The sequence below is a fragment of the Trichosurus vulpecula genome, chromosome 2 (genome assembly GCF_011100635.1).
Source record: "Trichosurus vulpecula isolate mTriVul1 chromosome 2, mTriVul1.pri, whole genome shotgun sequence".
Classification (NCBI taxonomy): Eukaryota; Metazoa; Chordata; class Mammalia; order Diprotodontia; family Phalangeridae; genus Trichosurus; species Trichosurus vulpecula.
In genome coordinates this window covers 14608330-14628993 of record NC_050574.1, presented here as the reverse complement: position 1 = coordinate 14628993, position 20664 = coordinate 14608330, and the positions used below count along the sequence as shown (strand labels likewise).

Below are 20664 nucleotides of genomic sequence, written 5' to 3'. Positions count from 1 at the left end.
TGCGTGGGAGTCACTGCCAGGGGTGGCAAGACGGCAGGAGCAGCTGTGGATGGGGTCGTCAACGGGATCATGGCGAGCAGGCAGCTAAGGGCGTTGTTCAAGGCAGCCCTCTTTCTCTGGACGGTCCTGTTCTTCCCTGGGCGTCGACGGGGGCGCAACCTCACGGACCTGGCGGATGGGCACCCAGACTTGTTCTCCTGTGGCATCTGTGGAGACACAAAGATACCCTCTCCCTCTAATTACGACCCTTCCCGGCCCGTGCCACACCCCTTTCTCATCTTTCCACCAGACCGTGCTGCCTTGAAGGTGGTGTCTCCTTCTGGTCTGGTTCCTGTTTCTCACACCGGCCCCCAGCATAGTATTTTAACGCGGGCGTGAGGCCATCGTCACGAAATTGCAAAAAATTGGCAGAAAATTGGCAGTAAAGGTAGCTGTAAAATTGGCAGTGGCAGTAAAATTAAGCCATGCATGTCTAAGTACACACGGCCGGTACAGTGAAGCTGCGCATGGGTCAGCCTACCCGCCACTCCCCCTTTTTGTTTTATGACAATAGGACTCACATACATAAGGGATTTAATTAACCATCTTTCATTCTCTACGTGAAACTTGTCCCGGTGTAAAGGCTAAATATTAGAATCCTTTCTATCTAAGGTACATAAACTTTCAGTTCCTCAGCAAGCCAAGTGCATTGTTGAGGACCCACATAACTCAAACAAGTTCTTTTTCTGGGCTGATGACCTTGCCCGTGCAGAGAGTGTCCAAGGGCCTTGGCAATGTTACAAAATAAGGAGAAGCAACATGGTCTCTAGGAAGGGGTTACATAGAGAACTCTGTGTGCTATCTGTTGCTGTTCCCCTGAGCAAACTTATTCAAGGTCGAGTCTTACCAAAAATTATGCAAAGGAGTGCACAAAACTTTCCTTCATAAAAAATCTCTCTTTCTCAGACAGCTTATAATTTATACTGATATTATTAATTTCCACCTTCTCCACATAATTAAAAAAAAGGAAAACTAAACTCACCATAGTAAATACTATCTCTAAGCAACAACATCAATAGCTTAATTAATGATCTCACAAGTTTCCCAAATGATAGCAAAACAATTAAAGACAAAATTTGGTAATTTAAGATTTCTCAAATTACAATTCGGAACCGAATAACAGTTAGATTATAAAAGAAATTGCGTTTCTAACAACACAGATGATATAGCTGAAAAATTTGAGACGTATAACAAAATATCAAAAAAACCATAATTACCATCCATTAAAACTGGAAAACCAAGACCAATTAATTTCCATTTTGGTGGCTTTACCGCAGTCAGATATGACCCCAAATTGCTTAAGACAGAGAATCATTCATCTCATTACCAAAACTTCACATTGAAGAAAATCCACATAAAATTAATATAAAGCAATTATTTTTAACTTAAAAGAGTTTACATTTAAATAGCATGTATCTTATTACAATTATGCGATCTTTGTAACATCCCTCCACCACCATTCCCTTATTGAACAGCAAACTACAGTAAATAGAATTTTCTTGGGGCTATATAGTTAATAAATTTCTCAATTATTCGAATATGAATTTCTAAGTTCCCTTCACATATTTCTTGGGAAAGTTTTACAAATAGTTTGCAATCACGTATTATAATGAGGGCGGTTTAGAATGTGCCGGGCCAGTATCCTAACTACTTCTATTGCCCCGGGTAAAAAGGAGGCCTAAGAAATTTGAATCATAGCGAAGAAGGTATAGTCGGTTTCCCTTCCAGGCAGAGGGGGTTGATAATTAATGGAACAGCAATCATAACAACTCATAATAAGCAACATCTTTACCCTAATCAATATTCGTGTAAAATTTAATAGAATCCACCCACAAATCTAGGTCAAAAGGTGGGTGACATAATTTCTTTTATCTCTTCAGAACTTAATTGGTTTTTAACACTAAAACAGTAATCCCAAAAAACCTAGTTAACAATCTTACAAGTTTCCTAAGTGCTGGAAGAAGTGTTTTAGCTGTGATCTTAACAAGGTAGGGTTAGCAAGGCTGAGAAAGTAACTTAACCAGTTTTACACAATTGTTTTCATTTTGTAGTTTCACCAAAATTCAAATTAAAGATCACTTTGTCTAATCTCATATCTAGTCACTTAAATTTTACAACGTAGGAGAATTTTACTACAATTCAGAAGTACAATAGAAAAATTTCAGATGACATTAACTGCATTCCCAAATCATTACATACATTAGGCTTACCAAGCATAGAGGCTTTTCGTCTCCTCATAGTTGCAGAGTCTGGCTGTGGACTGAAAAGGGGGGAAGGTGCTGGGAAGCTGCAGAGTCCAGCACCTGAATTAAAGGTCTAAGGAATCATTGAGGGGTCCCTGAGAGATCTTTACCTTCTTATAGGGGTTGTCAGGTTTGGAAGACTAGGAGCAAAAATCGTAAGTTCTGGTGGTGTGGGAGCAAGGACTTGGGGGACAGGGAGGAGAGGTTCCTCTGTTTACCTATTGCCTAGAAGTGTGGGCTTCAGGGGTCCAGGGCTGTTGTCAGCGGGGTACGAGAGGGCAACAAAGTAGCAAAGTCAAGAACAGGGAATAGAGCCTTTGTTGCGACATGTATATTAATTTCTACAGTTTCTATGTATTATGATTTAATTTATTTGAGGACTTTTAGGGGAAAGGCACGTCAGAATAAAAGGGCCTAAATAAGAAAAGCAGCTTGTACACAGGGCAATTATTTTGAAAAGAAGCCAATTCTCTATTGTATATTTGCAAATCACTTTCTAAACTTTCCAAGTAGCAAACGTAGGAAAATCACAGCGAGCTAGAAATGTTTTCACCCAGGCGGACTGGGTTATATCTATGGAGATAATTCCTATCCGAAGAAGTATTTTTGTTTCTCAGGACTACAGTAACAGTCTTTTGGGTACACTATGTTCAGATTGGCTTTCACGTTTGGCTTTCATTTCTCTGTTTTGGAAGCTTTAAACCACTTGTTTCAAATTCAAACAGGAATGAGGGTCACTAAATTGCACATAAGGATCTCTGTAGTTGTATATTGAAAACTACTATTAACTCTATAGATTTAATACCGTTATGTCATTAAATATTTTCCAACTTTTTTATCTATACTAGTCTCATGGTGATTCTCATTCACCACACAGGAATTAAAACATCTTTGTATATACTTCTGACATAGAGCTGGAATTCTTAACCCCCCAAGGAGTCTACGGATCGGAGGGGGATACAGAATATCTTTTGTCATATAAACTGATTTTTCTTCACATTCATACGTGTATTATTATGTTGAAAAAGGCTTCATATACTTCACCAGATTATCTATGGTTAACAGAATCTGCTAAATCAAAATCTTAATGGTTCTAATTTTTTCTTGAGTAAATTTTACTTCTGTGTTCACTCCTTAAAAACTTTTTTGGAAGTGAGAGCTTTGAATTTGCCAGTTTAAGGTGAGTGGGACTCTGGAAAAAATCCAGTGGTACCATGTCCCTTTCTCCTCATACTGGGGAGCTCAAAGTGTCTCTTTTTTAGAGATTCATGCATTTTCCGAATTTGCCTTAGTGCCAAATGGTATGAGAAATTCTGACTTTATCTTAAGCATCAAATCAGGAGTAACACATTTGAATTTCAGGGAAAAGGTCCCCGCCTCCTTTCTTATCTCTCCTCACATCCCAAATTGGCCAGATTTGGGATGAAGGGAGAAAGAAAGAGCATTATTTCCAACAACTATAAACCGTTAAACAAGAAGACATTTTCCTCTCTCCTTCTCCCCCCCCCCACCCTCCCGCTCCTCTGAAGAGACTGGAGTCAGGGAGGGAGAGAAAGAGATAGTGGACATTACAGGGTGTCAGATTACATACACAGAAACACCACACACAGAAACACAGATACAGCACACAGACACAGAGACAAAAAACACAGAGAGGATTTTTTGAATCCTATGCACAAATTGCTTGGCCCTCTGATGTAACGGAGGCCAGGTGCTGTGCTTTATTGGGGTCTTGGAGACCCTGCTTTCAAGATGATCAGAGGCAGATCGCTGGCTGGTCTCTTCCAGTTGTTTAGGAGACAGCTTTCTCTTACTAACTTCTTCAAAACTTTCATATAATGTGAGGAGTTGGGGGAGGGGCTAAAGGAGACTTCATTCTTTCCTCCGGATCATATTCTAAGTTGCCTTTTTCTGGTATCTTGTCCTTGGAGTCTACCGAGTGTGCAAATTCCTCCTCTTGCTCTGTTCCAGGAGCCACATCTGTAATTCGGGGAGTGATTGTACACCCCTGATCTTGGCCATCTCGTATATTTCTTATGAATGTGGCCTGATCCGTGGCAGTTCCTAAGCACTCCGCCTGCCGCGGAGACGGGCAGATCCACCCCGGTGTGCTCCAGCCACGGGCTGACCACCCGGATCTTCTCCACCCACTCTCTACATGTCCTTATATAAATTCTAACGCCTTGTTCCTTACAGACCTTGTAGATCTGGCAGGCGAGTACGCCTTTGTCCTCCGGCTCAACACGGGCTTTACAGACCTTCGGTCCCATCCCAAGGGCTCAACCTGTCTCCTTGGGTTCTGCCTGGTCTTCCGCTCCCCTTATCTAATGGGAGCAGGAGCGGCCTCACTGGTCAAGCCCCACGTTTGGGCGCCAGCTGTCGGCGGCCGGACGGGTGTGCCCCACAATAGCACCCCGTTCTCCCCGACTACCGCCTCACACTCACCCTGCCCACGGGTCTTCGGACGTCTCCGGCTCCTCCCGGGGGACGCGAGAGGAGAATCACCAGGCAGCTACCGGAATGCGACAAGCAGTTTTATTGCAATGGCATACCAGAAATCTTACACAAAAGTCCCACTGACCCTCTCTGGGGTGCGCCTTATATTGGGTGTTTCGGGTTAGCTCCTCCCCAGTTCCTCCCCGAAGGTGGAGCCCTTCCAGTTGGAGCCGCCCCGGTACTGACGTGACAGAAGCCACACAGGCACTGCTGCGTCAACAGGTCCAGACTCCCTGGTGTCTCACTACCCTTTCAGGAGGCCCAGGTCCAGAGCGCCCCTAACAATGCCCTTATCACTAATCAATGTGGCTCCATCAGCACTGAGGAGTTGAGATACACCATAGGTCTTTGGCTCATAAATAGCCTTCAGGGCATCATAAAAGCATTCTGGATTATTACTATCAGCATAAAAATGAATTTCACCTTCCTGCTTACTGAGTCAAGAATTCTATATCTCTCTAAACTTTGCTTGTACTTTACTTTTGATGGAATTAAATGCTGCCTTCTTAGAGATGGATGAGCTATCCTGCTGCAAAACCTGTGGAATTCCCATTTTTCACTTAACAGCTTCTGAATTTCCCCATTATTTTCATCAAACCAGTCTTGGTGTTTGTGAGTGTTCTGACCCAGATGAGCAAATGCAGCACTATACAACAAATCTCCGAAAGCTGCCCACTCCTTTTCTGCTCCATTGTTGCCAACTGTGTGTTGGCTCAATTTTCCCTCCAAGTTAGCAACAAACTGTTCTTGCTCAGAGAACAGCTCTAATTTGTTGACATTAATTCTTCTGATGGTCATTTTGCCTTGGGGTGCGACTTTTGCTGAATGAGAATATTAAGCTTGGGAAGGATAAGTCTATGATCACAGCTGTGTACTTGGTCCCATACTTTTTAGCATGATGTTTTCAGCCACGTTGTCATATGCTTTCAATGAGAATAAACGCAGCATCAAGGTCAGCTATGACACTGATAGTAAATTCTTCAACTTGAAAAGGCTACAAGCCAAGACCAAAGTAGAGGGAGTGTTGGTACATGATTTTCTGTTTGCAGATGATTGTGCAATCAATGCAGCCTGTGAAGCTGAGATGCAACAAAGTATAAATCAATCCTCTGCTGTTAGTGCAAATTTTGGCCTTACAATTAACACCAAGAAAACACAGATGTTCTATCAGCCACCACCACACCATCCATACATGGAACTATCAGTTACAGCAAATGGAGAAGTTTTAAATGCTATGGATAAGTTAACTTACCTTGGTAGTGTACTTTCCAGTGCTGTACACACTGATAATGAGGTTGACACACACATTGCCAGAGCTAGCTCTGTGTTTGGGAGGCTCCAAAGGAAAGTATGGGAGAGAAAAGGTATTAGACTGATTACAAAACTGAAATTCTAAACAGCTATGGTGCTGTATGGCTGTGGAACCTGGACACTCTACCAGCACCATGCCAGGAAACTGAATCTCTTCTGTTTGAATTTTTTTAGGAAGATTCTAAAGATCACCTCTCAGGATAAGGTACTAGACACTGAGGTTCTTACTCAAGCTAAACTGCCAAGCATTCGTACTCTGCTTCAGAGAGCTCAACTCCAACTGGCCACATTGTTTGAATGCAAAATATATGCTTGTCAAAAAGACTGTTTTGTGGAGAACTCACACAGGGCAAGCATTCTTATGGTAGGCAGAGGAAGTGAGGCAAGGATACTCTCAAGGTCTCTGTAAAGAACTTTGTAATTAATTGATTGTGTGACATAGGAGATATTGGCACAGGATTGCTTAGCATGGTGTGCCCACATTAGAGAAGGTACTGTGCTCAATGAGCAAAGCAGAATTGAAACAGCTCAAAGGAAATGCAGGATGTGCAAGTTTGGAGTATCTACCCCAAATGTTCACACGGATTCTTTGTGCCTGACGTGTGATGGAATATTTTGAGTTCATAGTGGCCTGATCAGCCACAGTCAGACGCATTGAATCTTGACTCAAATATAGTGATGTCATTTTGGTCATCTTCAAGAACGCAGGACAACAACCAGAAATATTAGCTACGATGATTGCAATGAAAGATTATTGTGATATAAGAAACGACAATCAGGATGATTTCAGAAAAGCCTGGAAAGGCTGCTAGGAACTGATGCATAGTGAAGTGAACAGGACCAGGAGAACATAGTACACAGTAACAGCAATATTGTTCGATGAAGAATTGTGAATGACTAAGCTATTCTCTGCACTTCAATTATCCAAGACAATGCCAAAGGACTAATTATGAAGCATGCTATCCATCTCCAGAGAAATAAGTGATATTGATTGAATATAGACTAAAGCATACTATTTTCCCTGTTTTAATTTTTTTCTTTTATTCATCTTGTACAAAATGAGTAACATGGAATTTTTTTACATAATTGCACATGTATAACATATGTGATTGCTTACCATCACAGGAAAAGGCAAGGGGAAGGAAGGAGGGACAGCATTTAGGACTCAAAATTTCAAATAAATATGTTTAAAACTTTTTAAATTAGGTATAGCAATAATAGAAGAAAAAAGAAATTGAAGGAGTCATAACAGACACTGAGGAAACAAAAGTATCACTTTGCTAATTGCCAAACATCCATCTTACTTACAAACCAACTTGGTTCATTTTTATTTAAAAATATTAATAGTAATAATTTGTTCCTTTGTCTTCCCAACATTTGTTATATTAAAAGAAAAAGATAAAAAAGAGATTAACGTAGAGATAAACAGCTAGGATTGGGGCAGGGCAGGTTCAATGAATGAATGACAACCTAAATGGGATTAACATGGATGGAAACATCAAATGGCATTTAGTTTTTGTACAGACCTTCAAATTAACTCTGCCTTGATACAGCTTCTTCTCACAAATGGTGAAATCTTGACCAAGGAGAGACTGGGGAACAAACTGCCCCACTTTCACAAGAACTTCATCATCATTAGACAGTGCCCCAAAGTTCATGATATCATATTTAGCTACGGGATTCTTTTCTTCATCCAAAACAACCTGATGCCCAGCAGTGTTGTTAAAATAAATACTCCTCAGAGATGAGTGAAGCTAGATGGGGAAAGAATTGAGTCACTCCCATATGTCCACAGGCAGGGAAAAATAGGACCAAAGTCAATGGTCTAGGCAGGAGGCCTACAAGCATACTCATTTATCCAGTCACTCAATCATTCATTTGCTCATAGAACAAACATTTTCGAAGCACATTCTTTTCAGAGAGAATCGTTGCAGATATACAAGTCTCAAGGCCTGAGGGGTGTTTTATTATGATATAATTAATTTTTCAAAAGTCCTGCTTTTTGCTAGGATTTAGATAAGAAGGTAACTCAAAGACTGATGGTAAATGGAACTGCTACTATCCCTCTCATGCTGCCATGAATGCATTAAATGCTTGTTTGGGAGTTTGATGAGATAAATCATGTAAAGTACTTTGCAGACCTTAGAGTGCTACATAAATATTAATTACTGCTACTACTACTTCTACTCCTATTCCTACTCCTATTACTACTAGTAGTACTTCTCATATTTTAAAAATTTAAAAAAATCACATCCCAGCAGGAATCATTCAATTATTCACCCATTTGTTGATGTTGAAGGTGCCCAGGTAAATGGGCAAAGGGAAAGCTGGTTGAACCTCTCTTATTCCAAGTTCATGATCACTCCTATTCTCCAGGTCTCACTCCCACATCAAGTAGTGTCAAACAGTCCTATTTCTTACTCCTGTGAGCAGGGTATGCCTGTGAGCTCATTTGACTTATAATGAGGATGAGGCACAGAGAACCAAAAGTTCAATAAGCATCAATAAATACTTGCATAGACATTGGTATGCATGAATAACAGTGCCCACTCATTGATCCAAGGCACCTTTTTTTCATAGAACAGTGAACTGGGGTTCCTGAATTCCATTTATTCCATTAATATTGGCATTCTTTGCACTGACAGTCATGACTACCACCACATGCCTGAGAACATAATCATCAGAAGCTGGTGTCGCCAAAATAAGCATGATCCTCTTTGGCCTAGTGCAAATGAGACTCTGCATGCTTAGCTAAACTGGGTGGCAAATATATAGGTGGTTACTCCTCCCAGGCATGAAGCATTTCTGGCTTTTCTCTTCTACAGTCATTTTAGCCACTTGTGACTCTTTGTGACCCCACGGGGTCTTCTTTTCAAAGGAACTGAAGTGATTTGCCATTTCCATCTCCATCACATTTTTATGGATCAGGAACTGAAGTAAATAGGGTTAAATGACTTGCCCAGGATCGCCTGGCTAGTAAGTGTTTGAGACCAGGACTGAACTCATGAAGACAATCCTGATTCCAAGCCCAGTCCTCTATACAGTCTCTCAACTAGTGGGGCCTTACTATACCTAGAGCATTTCAGTTTAGAAAGCTGCAGGGATGTTGAGCAGGGACAGCAGGGGAGAAAATAGATAGAACATAACAAAGAATTACATCGCAATAGATATGATTATGATTCAGGGGTCCCACATTGAAATATCAAAGAAGAAAGGGAGAAAATGGTATTTTAAAGGAAAACAACATTGAATTATGTCAGAATGTTTATCAATGCAATGATCAATCATGATTTCAGAGCATTGATGGTAAAAATTAACATACTCCTCTTGTCTGGGTGGTGGTGGACTAACGGGATTAAATGAGACATAAATTGTCAGATGTTGTAAATGTGTCTTTTTGTTTGATTAACTATGATTTTTTTCCCAAGGAGGTATTTTATTAAAGAAGAATTATTGGAATACAATTGTTATTTTTCAATTACCATTAATTTTTTTTTCAAAAAATAAAAGAATGACACTAAAGATTTTATTAATTGAGTCACAACAAACTCTAATGAGTCTTCAGATTTCAACTTTGGAAGTCATGGTTTCTGAATATTTTTCATGATTTTTTTACAAAATGGTGAAGTCTGTGAATCTCTTCTCAGAACAACATGTCTGTTTCTAATTTCTAATAAAAAATATAAAATTCATGAAGAAGTTAGTGAAAATAAAGGTGTTCATTTTTTCCATGCATATTCATAGACTTTCTGAAAATTGTCTGTGGACCACTTGGGGTGCAGCATATAATGTTAGACCCCAGGTTGACAACCTATGCTCTAAAATAAGAAGCCTAATTGTCCATGGAATTAAACCTGAGGCTACCATCATTTCTCACAAAGATGAGTGATGTCTTTGACGCCTGCATTTTATGTCCATCAGGGGTTGGCATTTGTGTTGGTAAGCAAAATGGGCTCCTTAGCACTTAGTTCAACAAGTGCCCTTGAATAGTTTGGCTTTTGTTCCCTTTGAATAATTCATTGAGCCTTATTAGGTGCTAAGCCCCAGGCCCAAACCCCTATTAGGTGTAAAACCTATGTGGGTGTGGATTGGCAACTAAGGTGGGGCCCAAGGTGGGGCTAACTCCAGGGAGGGCCTAGTTTACCTGTCTGGGAGAGCAGAGGCTTTTAGACCATGTGGGTTTAAGTCTGCCTCTTTTTGATGATTCTAGGTCACGTGGGTGAGTCGAATGTGTGACTCACCCCTGATGCTGAAAAAGATATGAAAACCAGGGGTTGGCTGTCCGTTTTTTTTTGAGCTCTTTGATGCAGCAGTGGTGGCATGCGTGACTCTGGGCCAGCCCTTGTTCTGAGCTCCTGGGCTGAACCTAGATGTTGGTGACTATGAATTGTATTTGGTCTGTCTGTTGATATTTGTAATTTGTTTGTGTTTTGCTCTGAAGTTCATTGTGCTGGCTTTTCCCCCTGAACTAAGTGAATGATATTTGTATGCTGAATTAAGGTAAGTTTGCCAACCCCTTCATCTTCCTTTCCTTACTTAAGCAGATCAAAAGAACCTGTGGTGTTGGCAGCTTTCCGCATGCTGGCTGTGGGTGGATCTTACACCCCCACAGAAACTGCTAGCCGGATTATTGAAACAAATGGCATAGTTGTGGTCAGGATCTGCCTTTAACAGGAATGCAGGCGTTTTGGGGTGCTGGGTTGGTTGAATGTTTCCCTGTTTTTGGACTGCTCTTTGTGCTTGGGGTGGCCGTGGCTCTCTGCAGCCTCAGGAGCAGCAAAGTCCTGAAGAAAAACAGGCTGGTGGAAGTGCTGGGTGTGGTTTCCCAGGGGCCCAGAGCAGGAGATAATCCCTTTATCCCAGGCCTTAAGCTGATAAGCCTGGCCCCAAGGACTGTGCTGAAAGGGTGAATGTCTTGAGATTATATTGTATATGGAGTTTTGAAACAGGAGTGGAGAATGGCCTTGGATACTTGGAGAATGGCCTTCCTACAGATTTGGCAGGAGGGCCTGGTGAGGAGAAAGAAGATGCAGACAGTGGCTGCTGAAATATTGATCCAGACAGATCAGGAGACTGCCTGCATGGGAACTTTGGAAAGCTGAAAGCCCTGAGCTGCCTTGGAGCTGACTTCGGAGAGAGGATTGAAGTGGTAGAGAATTGCTTACAGTACAGAAGAAGCCAGGTGAGGCCAGCTGGAGTTGGAACCCAGGAGCTTGGAGTCCAGCCTTGGGGCAAGATGGAAACTTTGCAGCAAGATGATGTGTGCTTTTTCCCTGCCTTCCCCAGCCAGAGCAGAGAACTTTGATGTGAGCAAAAAGGTGGAGAATCACCTACATTGCAATCCAGATTCTGGCAGAAGCCAGAAGGGGCCACCCAGAACTAGATAACCAGGAACCCAGGGGCTTGGAATTCAGCCCTGGGGCAAGATGAAAACTTTTCAGCAAGGCACTGAGTCTGCCTTTTTGGTCCCTTTAGCTTGGGCTGCTTGGGATCCAGGAGGGAGACATGGATTTGTTTTTATTGGGGTGAGGGAAGTGCCTTGGATCCCCCAGGGACCCCACCCCATTGGCTCTTATCGTCCAGCTGCCCCTCAGGACTTGGAATCAGGGACTGGAACAGAATAGGGAGAACAGACCCCAAAAGAACTTTGTTTGGACTCTTTATTTGAAATTGGGACTTTGGGTGCCACGTGGAAGCCTGCAACGGCAGTTTGGGGGGAGACATCCCGAAGAGAACTCTGTTTGTTTGCTTTAGGACTTTACTAACTAAAGCATGCCGGTGCCTCAGGGCACTGGGGGAAAGCCTGCAATAGCGATGTATATGCTCAAGAAGTATTTTATGAGCTCAAGAGATTAACTTGCTTTGACCTAGGGGTGGGCATTTGAATTGTTAACGAGTATTTTGGGAATGATTGATTAAAGAGATTATCTTGCTGGGACCTAGGGGTGGGTCACATTTGAATTGTAAACCAATATTTGGGAATGTCACTGAATGATATGTTTTGCTTTATTGTGAATGATATGTTTTAGTTTCCTTCATAATTGGATCACGATGTATGTTCTAGGATACATGACTGATTAGATAATATATCCTACAACAAGGGGTGGAGTGTGTTGGCAAGCAAAATGGGCTCCTTATCACTTAGTTCAACAAGTTCCCTTGAATAGTTTGGCTTTTGTTCCCTTTGAGTAATTCATTGAGCCTTATTAGGTGCTAAGCCCCAGGCCCAAACCCCTATTAGGTGTAAAACCTATGTGGGTGTGGATTGGCAACTAAGGTGGGGCCCAAGGTGGGGCTAACTCCAGGGAGGGCCTAGTTTACCTGTCTGGGAGAGCAGAGGCTTTTAGACCATGTGGGTTTAAGTCTGCCTCTTTTTGACGATTCTAGGTCACGTGGGTGAGTCGAATGTGTGACTCACCCCTGATGCTGAAAAAGATATGAAAACCAGGGGTTGGCTGTCCGTTTTTTTTTGAGCTCTTTGATGCAGCAGTGGTGGCATGCGTGACTCTGGGCCAGCCCTTGTTCTGAGCTCCTGGGCTGAACCTAGATGTTGGTGACTATGAATTGTATTTGGTCTGTCTGTTGATATTTGTAATTTGTTTGTGTTTTGCTCTGAAGTTCATTGTGCTGGCTTTTCCCCCTGAACTAAGTGAATGATATTTGTATGCTGAATTAAAGTAAGTTTGCCAACCCCTTCACCTTGCTTTCCTTAGTTAAGCAGATCAAAAGAACCTGTGGTGTTGGCAGCTTTCCGCGTGCTGGCTGTGGGTGGATCTTACAGCCCCACAGAAGTTGCTAGCCGGATTGTTGAAATAGCATTGAAAAGGTTTTCTAGTGACTGCTGTATGGTGCAGTGAGTAGAGTACTGGTCCTGGAGTCAGCAGGACCTGAGGTCACATCCAGCCTCAGACACTTGACATATTTACTAGCTGTGTGACCTTGGGAAAGTCACTTAACCCCAATTGCCCTGCCTTCCCCACCCCCCCAAAAAAAAGAAAAAAAGGAAAAAGTTTTCTACATAAGGTCCCATTCTAAAGCACATAGAATGAGATAAAGGGAGAATTAGCTCAAGAAAATGGAAGCAGCACTGTATAAAGAGGACAATTGAGTTTCTTTATGTTCTGCAACTAACAATTTGGTCACTGTTTCTTACGAACCAATTTGACATGCATTCTACATTGGATTAAAAGCACTGTCCTATGTGCCAGGCTTGAGAAAGTCTTTCCTGTATTACTGAATGGAAAAATCAGCCCTTCAGGAAGAAAGGCTCCAATATAATGCTTTGCAAGTAGGGGTAATCTTCAGTATGGTGGTATATCCTTATTATCATTAGTGAACAAATTTTTAAGCCTACCAAGAGAAGCAAAACTAAAAAAAAAACCACTTAAAACAATAAAGGTGCCTCTGTGAGCCTGGGGCATGCCAAGCAATAGTAAGGGAAATGTGAATGCCAAGGAAAGTAGCAAACCTTTAAAATGTCCACTTGTGAGCCTGGGAATACCAATGGATGGTGTTTTAACAACCTGGCTAGCAGCTTCTGTGGGGGTATAAGATTCACCCACAGCCAGCACCCAGAAAGCTGCCAACAGCACAGGTTCTTTCGATCTGCTTAGTTAAGGAAAGCAAGGTGAAGGGGTTGACAAGCTTACTTTTAATTCAGCATTCAAATATCATTCAGTTAATTCAGGGGAAAAAACCGGCCTGAACTTCAGAACAAAATGCAAACAAATTACAAACATCAACAGACTTTGTCTGATTCAAGTCCCAACACATAGTTACCAGAGTTCAACAAAGTTTCAACACCCGGGTTTACAAGCTGGAGGGCTCCTTAGCTACAGCTGCCCAGAGTCTCCTCATCAACACCATCTCCAGAGCCCCACACAAATGGCTTTGTCCTCCCTTCTTATAGGGCTTCAGACATCAAACATCACCTGAATCACCAGAGCTCCGGCTCTGGTGATTGGTTCTTGAGTTGGCCCCTTCCCTTAGGACCCTGGGATGTTCACATCCACATGGATTATGTTAACACCTAATGGGGTTTGGGCCTGGGGCTTAGCACCTAGTAAAGCTCACTGAGATAAATTGAGTCATTCGAAGAAAACAAAGGCCATTCTGGTTACAGATGGGAATAGTGAATCTTACCTGCCATGACTGAGGCACCAGGAACCTTCCATCTCTCACAGATCCTGTTTGCACCCTGGCATTTATCATTTTGTGAAGAGCCCAGGCCACAGAATACACAGCATTGTAGACCAAGTAACTGAGGCTAGACATGGTCATGTCAAAATAGTGCAAAGGAAGCATCTCCAAGGAAGCATTCAGTGAACAGTCCTCTTGCTCCAGTTTGTTTGGCTCATCTGAACACTCAAATGCTGAGACCCAGAAACTCTTAAGGAATATGTCTCCTGGGTATTTGGTTGGGGTGACTGTCCTGAGAAAGGCTTTGAAACCAGGAATCTCACTTTTCTGATGTGAAAATATGAGTGATCCATAAAAAGCATAACTATGAACACCATATGGTCTCACAGTGACATCCCAGTGTGAAGTGATAATCCAAACCTTCCAAACTCCATAAAACGGTGGCTGAGAATATCTCAGGATCATCAGTGAGTCAGTATCACCATGGACGATGATCACCTTGGCTGATGATGCCACAATTCTGGGCATGAATTCCTCCTGAGATTCAGCATGGCGTCTCTCACTGACAGGGATCTTCTCTATGATAGCCACACAAACTTTGTTCCTTCTCATCTCTTCTCCCATGTTCCAGAGGAACTTCTCACCTCTCATGTCATCTGTGATAATCAGCCCCACCCAAGTCCAACCAAAATGTAACAGCAGCTGGACAATACCCAGGTGCAGGGAGGAGTCCTGAGGGGCCATCTGGTAGAGGGAAGGAAACTGGACCTTGTCACTGAGGGCAGGATCAAATGGTCCATAGCTTATCTGGATGGGAGAGAAAGATGGGTCTCACTGGGCTATCTAAAGTGATACTGGGGCATAGCAACAAATCCCCATATGTTACCCAATCTATCTAACTTCCTCAGGAAAAAAAAATGGAATGGCTGCTCTAGATGATGATAGTGGGTAAAATTCTAGTTACCCTAATATTAGGTCAGGTATAAGACAATGAATAGAAGACAAAATACTCTGATGCTACTGGTTTTAAATCCTTCACTGCACTGAGCCCTCCATGTTTTCTTTCCCAAATAGATCAAGATTTCTCCTGATGCATAGTCCTTGTTTGTGGCCCCAGTGAAATTTCCTGGGAAAAACTGACACATCATTACTGTCTATTGGAGGTAGTGGTGGTTAAGAAGTGATTCTTTCTTCAAGAAAAGGGGAATTCCTCAAGGATGCTGTTGTCAAGACCAAATTGCCTGGTGAATAAATATGTGCTCATATATAGGAGCCAGCTAGATGTCATAGTAGATAGAACACTAGTCCGACAATCAGGAAGATCTAAGTTCAAATCCAGTGTCAGACATTACTATCTGTGTGTCCCTGAGCAAGTCAGTTAACCACTGTCTGCCTCAATTGAAACATGGGCATGATATTGGCACCCAGTTCCCAGGGTTGTTTTATGAATCAACTAAGAGATTTCAAAATTGCTTTGCCATATTCAAAGCTTTATTTAACTGATAAGTATTATTTTCAAATGTGACTGAAATACTTTTTTCACTTATGTTTGCCACATTGATGACTCATTTTGAAATAATATGATTTTTAGCAATAGAGACCTCTTTAATCATATGATTAAAGAGGGTACTTCAACCAATGCAAGTGCGCACCTTTTCTACATGTAGGTTTAGAATAGCCTAGAGTACTGAAACTTTAAGTGATATACTCAATGTTATGTAACCAACCCATTGTCTATGCCCTAGGCTCAGTATGCCAGCCATCATTCACCATGGCAGGCCAGGGTTCCAGAGACCAACTGGATACATCTCACCTGAGACTGCTAGGGTTCATCCTTAGAAGTTGGGTATATCTTTCTGATGCTATCTCTCCCTAATCCATATCATGACTCTCACCCTATGGGATATCAGTTAACATAAATTAGCAAAGTAGATTAATTAGTTTTAGATATAATTACTTAGCAAGGTTATATAATGAAAATCGTTGATTCAAGCATTCTTTGTAAGAGTTAATAAAGATCACTAAATCACCCAAGCTCAAACACTAAAACATAAAAGCTCATATCATTCATTGAAATTCTCTGAACCTCAGTTTCTCTTGACTTTAAAATTAGAAAATTGGGTTATAATTTTTGAAGGCTTTCCCAGGTTTAAAAAATAGATGACTACAATCTGTTGTGTAAAAGGACTACAGTCTTTTCCCCATGTCTCATGATGTTATGGTGTAGAGGCAAAGATGAGGTTGCTGAGGATATGTCAGCAGAGTTCAGGTGGAAAGAGAAGGCCCAGTAAGAAGCCTGCTTCAACTTAAACAAATGCCAGAGTAAGCAACCAGGTGAGGAATTCTCTCAGCAATAACTCCTGAGCCCCAGTCACACTAAGATCTGGGTTAAGAAGGCTAGGAGGGTGCTGCTTGTCATGCTGATGACATCAAAGCCCTATTGAAGTATGAATTCCTTTCTATGCACACAGACTCAGTTAGAGTGCTGGATTTGGAGTCAGAAATCTCTAAGTTCAAATCTTCCCTCAACCCTCAAGACCTATGTGACATATAGGTGGCTCAGTGAATAGAATGTTGGGCCTGGAGTCATGGAGACTGAGTTCAAATCTAGCCTCACTTAGCTACTGGCTGTCTGAGCTGGCCAAGGCACTTGACTTCTCCATATATATGATGTGGGGGTGACCCTGAGCTTGACAAGGATGTGTCAGCAGAGTTCAAGTGGGAAGACAAGGTCTACAAGAAGCTTGACTGAGTTGGAACAAATACAACAGAAAGTTGGCCATCTGGTGAAGAATCAATCTTGGTCAAAGTAACTCCTGAGCCCAGTGACACTATGATCTAGAGCAGAAGGAGGAGTGGGGTATTGGTGGTCATGCTGATACTCTATAGAGGTATGAAATCCATTTTGCCTGCCCTGTCTCAAAGTGTTGGACTTAGAGTAGGAAAAGACCTCAGTGCAAATCCTGCCTGAACACTTAATAGCTGTGTGGCTTCTAGGTGGGATAGCATGGAGAGTGCTTGACCTGGAGGCAGGAAGAACTGAGTTCCAATCTTGTCTCAGTTACTAGCTGTGTGATCCTGAGCAAGTTACTTAGCTTCTCTCTGCTACAATTTCTTCTACTGTAAAAAGAAAATTAATAATAGCACCTACCTCCAGGATGGTTGTAAGGGTCACATGATACCATATTTTTAAAGCCCTTATCACAGTATATCTCATGTAGTAGACATTTAATAAAACTTCTTTCAATATTCTTTTCCATTTTGTATAATGCTGGACAAGTCATTTCACCTCAAAAAAAGGAAGCAAGAGATGACAGATATTAAAAAATCCCTACCTGTGGTATTCTGTAGAGCCCCAGAAGTGTCCCCATCTGGACAGAAACGGTAGACGTAGCTCCTCCAATAACAGCCACGGACTTGTCCTGCCTCTGACAACTATAATTTGGGTTGGTGGGGTCCTGTCCTGAAAGCCACCTCAGGGAGCTCTCCAAGGTCCTGGAATCACTATGGTAGGTGTTGTAGATTTGTAAACCAAGGGTAATATTAGGGAGTAGCCAGGGGTCTTTGTTGATCTCCTCCACAGCAAACATCAGGGCCAGAACCTGTTGAAAATTTTTGTGTAGCCACCTGCAGGGAGTGGGGAGAAGATCAGAAGCTAATAACAAATCCAAGGGAGCCTACAGACTTGAAACAGAGAGATCCAGCTATGCTAAGTTCAGATCACTGGGCCCAGGGCACAGGCACCTTGTTCTGTGCATTACAACATCTCAGTCTCACATGACCTGTACCCCTCTACTGTTGACATGTTTGAAATTTGGAGTGTGGGTGACGGAGGTGGAAAGTCTCCAGAATTCTTAACTGGGATGACTACCTGGAAGGCTCTTGCTGCTCAACTCTACCTCCTGGCCTCTTTGCCTTCAGCTCTAATCTCTCTTTCTGTAAGAGGCCTTGGAAGTCCCCTATGGGTTTGTGGCTTTTTTTGAGATTATCTCTGTTTATAAGGTATACAATTTGGATTTATATAGGTGTTTAGATATTGTTTCCCCCATTAGAATATCAGTTGCTTAAGGGCATAAGCCATATTTTTACCTTTCTTTGTATCCCCAACACTTAGCCAAGTGTCTACTATGCAGCAAACACTTAATAAATTGTTGATTGTTCACTGACTCCCTGAAGTAAATCTCACCCAGTCATTTCATTCAAAATATATGTACTGACAAGTTACTACATGAAATGCACTGTTCAAATAAGAGTGGTTCCCTGGCCTCAGTCTCTGGAGAGATAGGTATCAATAAACTCATTCTCAGCAGACTGTGATAGATGCCACATTCATAGTACTATACATACCAGCATTTCAGGGAAGTTAGATATACCATCTAGTTCAGTGTCTTCTCTCAAGAGGCCACTTTTGCCCCTTAAGGGAAATCCTCCCAGGGGGACCTGAGTCATTGCAAATCTGCCTCTTCCTAGCTCATGACAACCTGGCTCATTCCCCCGTGTCTTTGGCTATTTTATACTTTGAGGGAAACTCTAACAGGGGCTGATTCTTGAAGGAGGCAAAGACCCAACTGGGTAGACCATGCTCACTGAGTACAGCAAGGCTAGAACCTATGGCTGTGCTCTTCAGTCTATCTGAAGTCTAAGTTTCTTGGTTTTGTGTCTAACACATGATCATCTATTCTTGTATTATTCTTTCAGAACACATTGCTGAATCAATGCCCATTTTTTTCCCTTGACATCTGCAATGGCTCCTTCCTCTGGCTAGTGTTTGTTCCAAACTTCTACTGGATATGATGAGAATGGGCCTCTAGTTTGAAAAGGGTGCTTCTTATTTCTGGTATTTCATAAGAGAGATTACTGTTGACACCATCCTATCCAGGCCTGGTCAGACTTTATATAGTTTTTAAAGAAAAACTTTTGTTCTCCACTTGTTTTTTCTTTCTCTTTCACCCCCTCTTCCTGTCTTTTCTGCCTGAGAGAGAGGCCAGAAAAATGTTCTATTCATTATTAAATGTGACTAGAGAAAATAAGTGCAGACAGGTACTTTTGAACAGGGATGAGACCCAGAATTCCAGTGAGCCATGGAAGGAAGGGGAAAGATATTATAAATGGTCATATACAAGACATTTAATGGTTTAGATGACATCAGTGTGGGAAGGCACTAACTAATCCCCTCATTTCTGTTTCCAAAAGCAATAGAGGGAGCACTAGAGCACTAGAGCAAGGTTTTCTGTATAAGGCATCCCAAGCCACAATTTTCTGAGTCAAACACATGCCAGGTTCTATAGTCTCCTGGAGAAAGCCAATGACAGGCAATTCATCCTGCCCTTCTGGTCCTGTCCATTGATTTTTCAATGTAGATACACTTTCATCACCTTCAGCCTGGTTTATACTGAAGGCCCCAGGGTTGTCCCAGGCTTGAACAACAGCACCATGAGCAGTGCCTCAAGCATCACAAGTTCTAAATATGTCAAGACTTTGTCACACAAAACCCTAATAGGTTCATTCTATTGTAATGACAAGTTTTAGCTCTAAGAACTCAAATCCAGAAAGGTTCTCTTTTCAGAAGGCTCCAGAACAGTAGGGCAAGTTTGTAAGTAAACACACATAATTGTGGCATTCAATGGAGTCCACCTCCTACCTCATGATCCAACCGACTGAGACACTTCCCCAGAAGTGAACCTGAATCCTTGCTCCTTCAAAGGAGTAGCCCCTTGCTACAAAAAGGACATCTGTATCCAGAGACTTCATCTTGGTTCTCTCATGCACCCCTCGTCTAGCACCGGGGAATGCATTAAAGAAGACTGGACACTGAGCTAAGAAGAGCAGTCTACTTGCCAGACTTCACGAGTAATGAATTTGCCTTGCCAATCTTTGTCTTCCCTTATACCAAAGAACAAGTACCTGGAGAGACTTCTTTGAAAGGGTAGAGAAGAGGAACTGACAAAGTTCGGGAGATATCTGGATCAAGGTCTAGAGATTTAATCATTATGGGCACCTCCCCCACTAACACAGCTGTATTGGAAATCAAGATGGGCTCTTAGCATTTATTCAACTAATTGCCCTTGAAGAGTTTGGCTTTTGTTTCCTTGATGAAATTAGAAGTCCTTGATGACCTCATTGCCTCAAGGGAAAGCCTAGTTTACATGGTTTCAGTCATATGTTTGTGACATCAGAGGCTTTATAGACCATGGGGGTTCAAGTCACATTTTTGTGACGATTTTAGGTCACATGGGTCCTAAGGGGAGTTGCTAACTCCAGAGCCCCTAGTAAGAGCTTAAGTTCTGGTTGCTCAGATGACATTTGATGATGACTAAAGAGCAGAGAAAAAGAGAAGACAGAGCTATTTGTTTAGGGCTCTCACTATTGGCAGTGCGCTGATGTGGAGGATCGTAAATCCGGATGTTTGGACTTTGTTTCATTTGAATCAGACAAG

General features: G+C 42.1%; 1 protein-coding gene across 1 annotated transcript in view; it reads right to left on the bottom strand.

Annotated features, from left to right (window-relative positions):
• Positions 1 to 20664, bottom strand: part of LOC118836268 (vomeronasal type-2 receptor 26-like) — a 51833-nt gene that overhangs the window by 29449 nt on the left and 1720 nt on the right. Inside the window, exons 2-4 of the mRNA XM_036743600.1 lie at positions 17564 to 17855; positions 14232 to 15035; positions 7616 to 7843 (exon numbers count right to left, since the gene is read on the bottom strand). Of these exons, the coding sequence (XP_036599495.1) occupies positions 7616 to 7843; positions 14232 to 15035; positions 17564 to 17855 (1324 nt within the window). The remainder of the gene's footprint in view (positions 1 to 7615; positions 7844 to 14231; positions 15036 to 17563; positions 17856 to 20664) is intronic.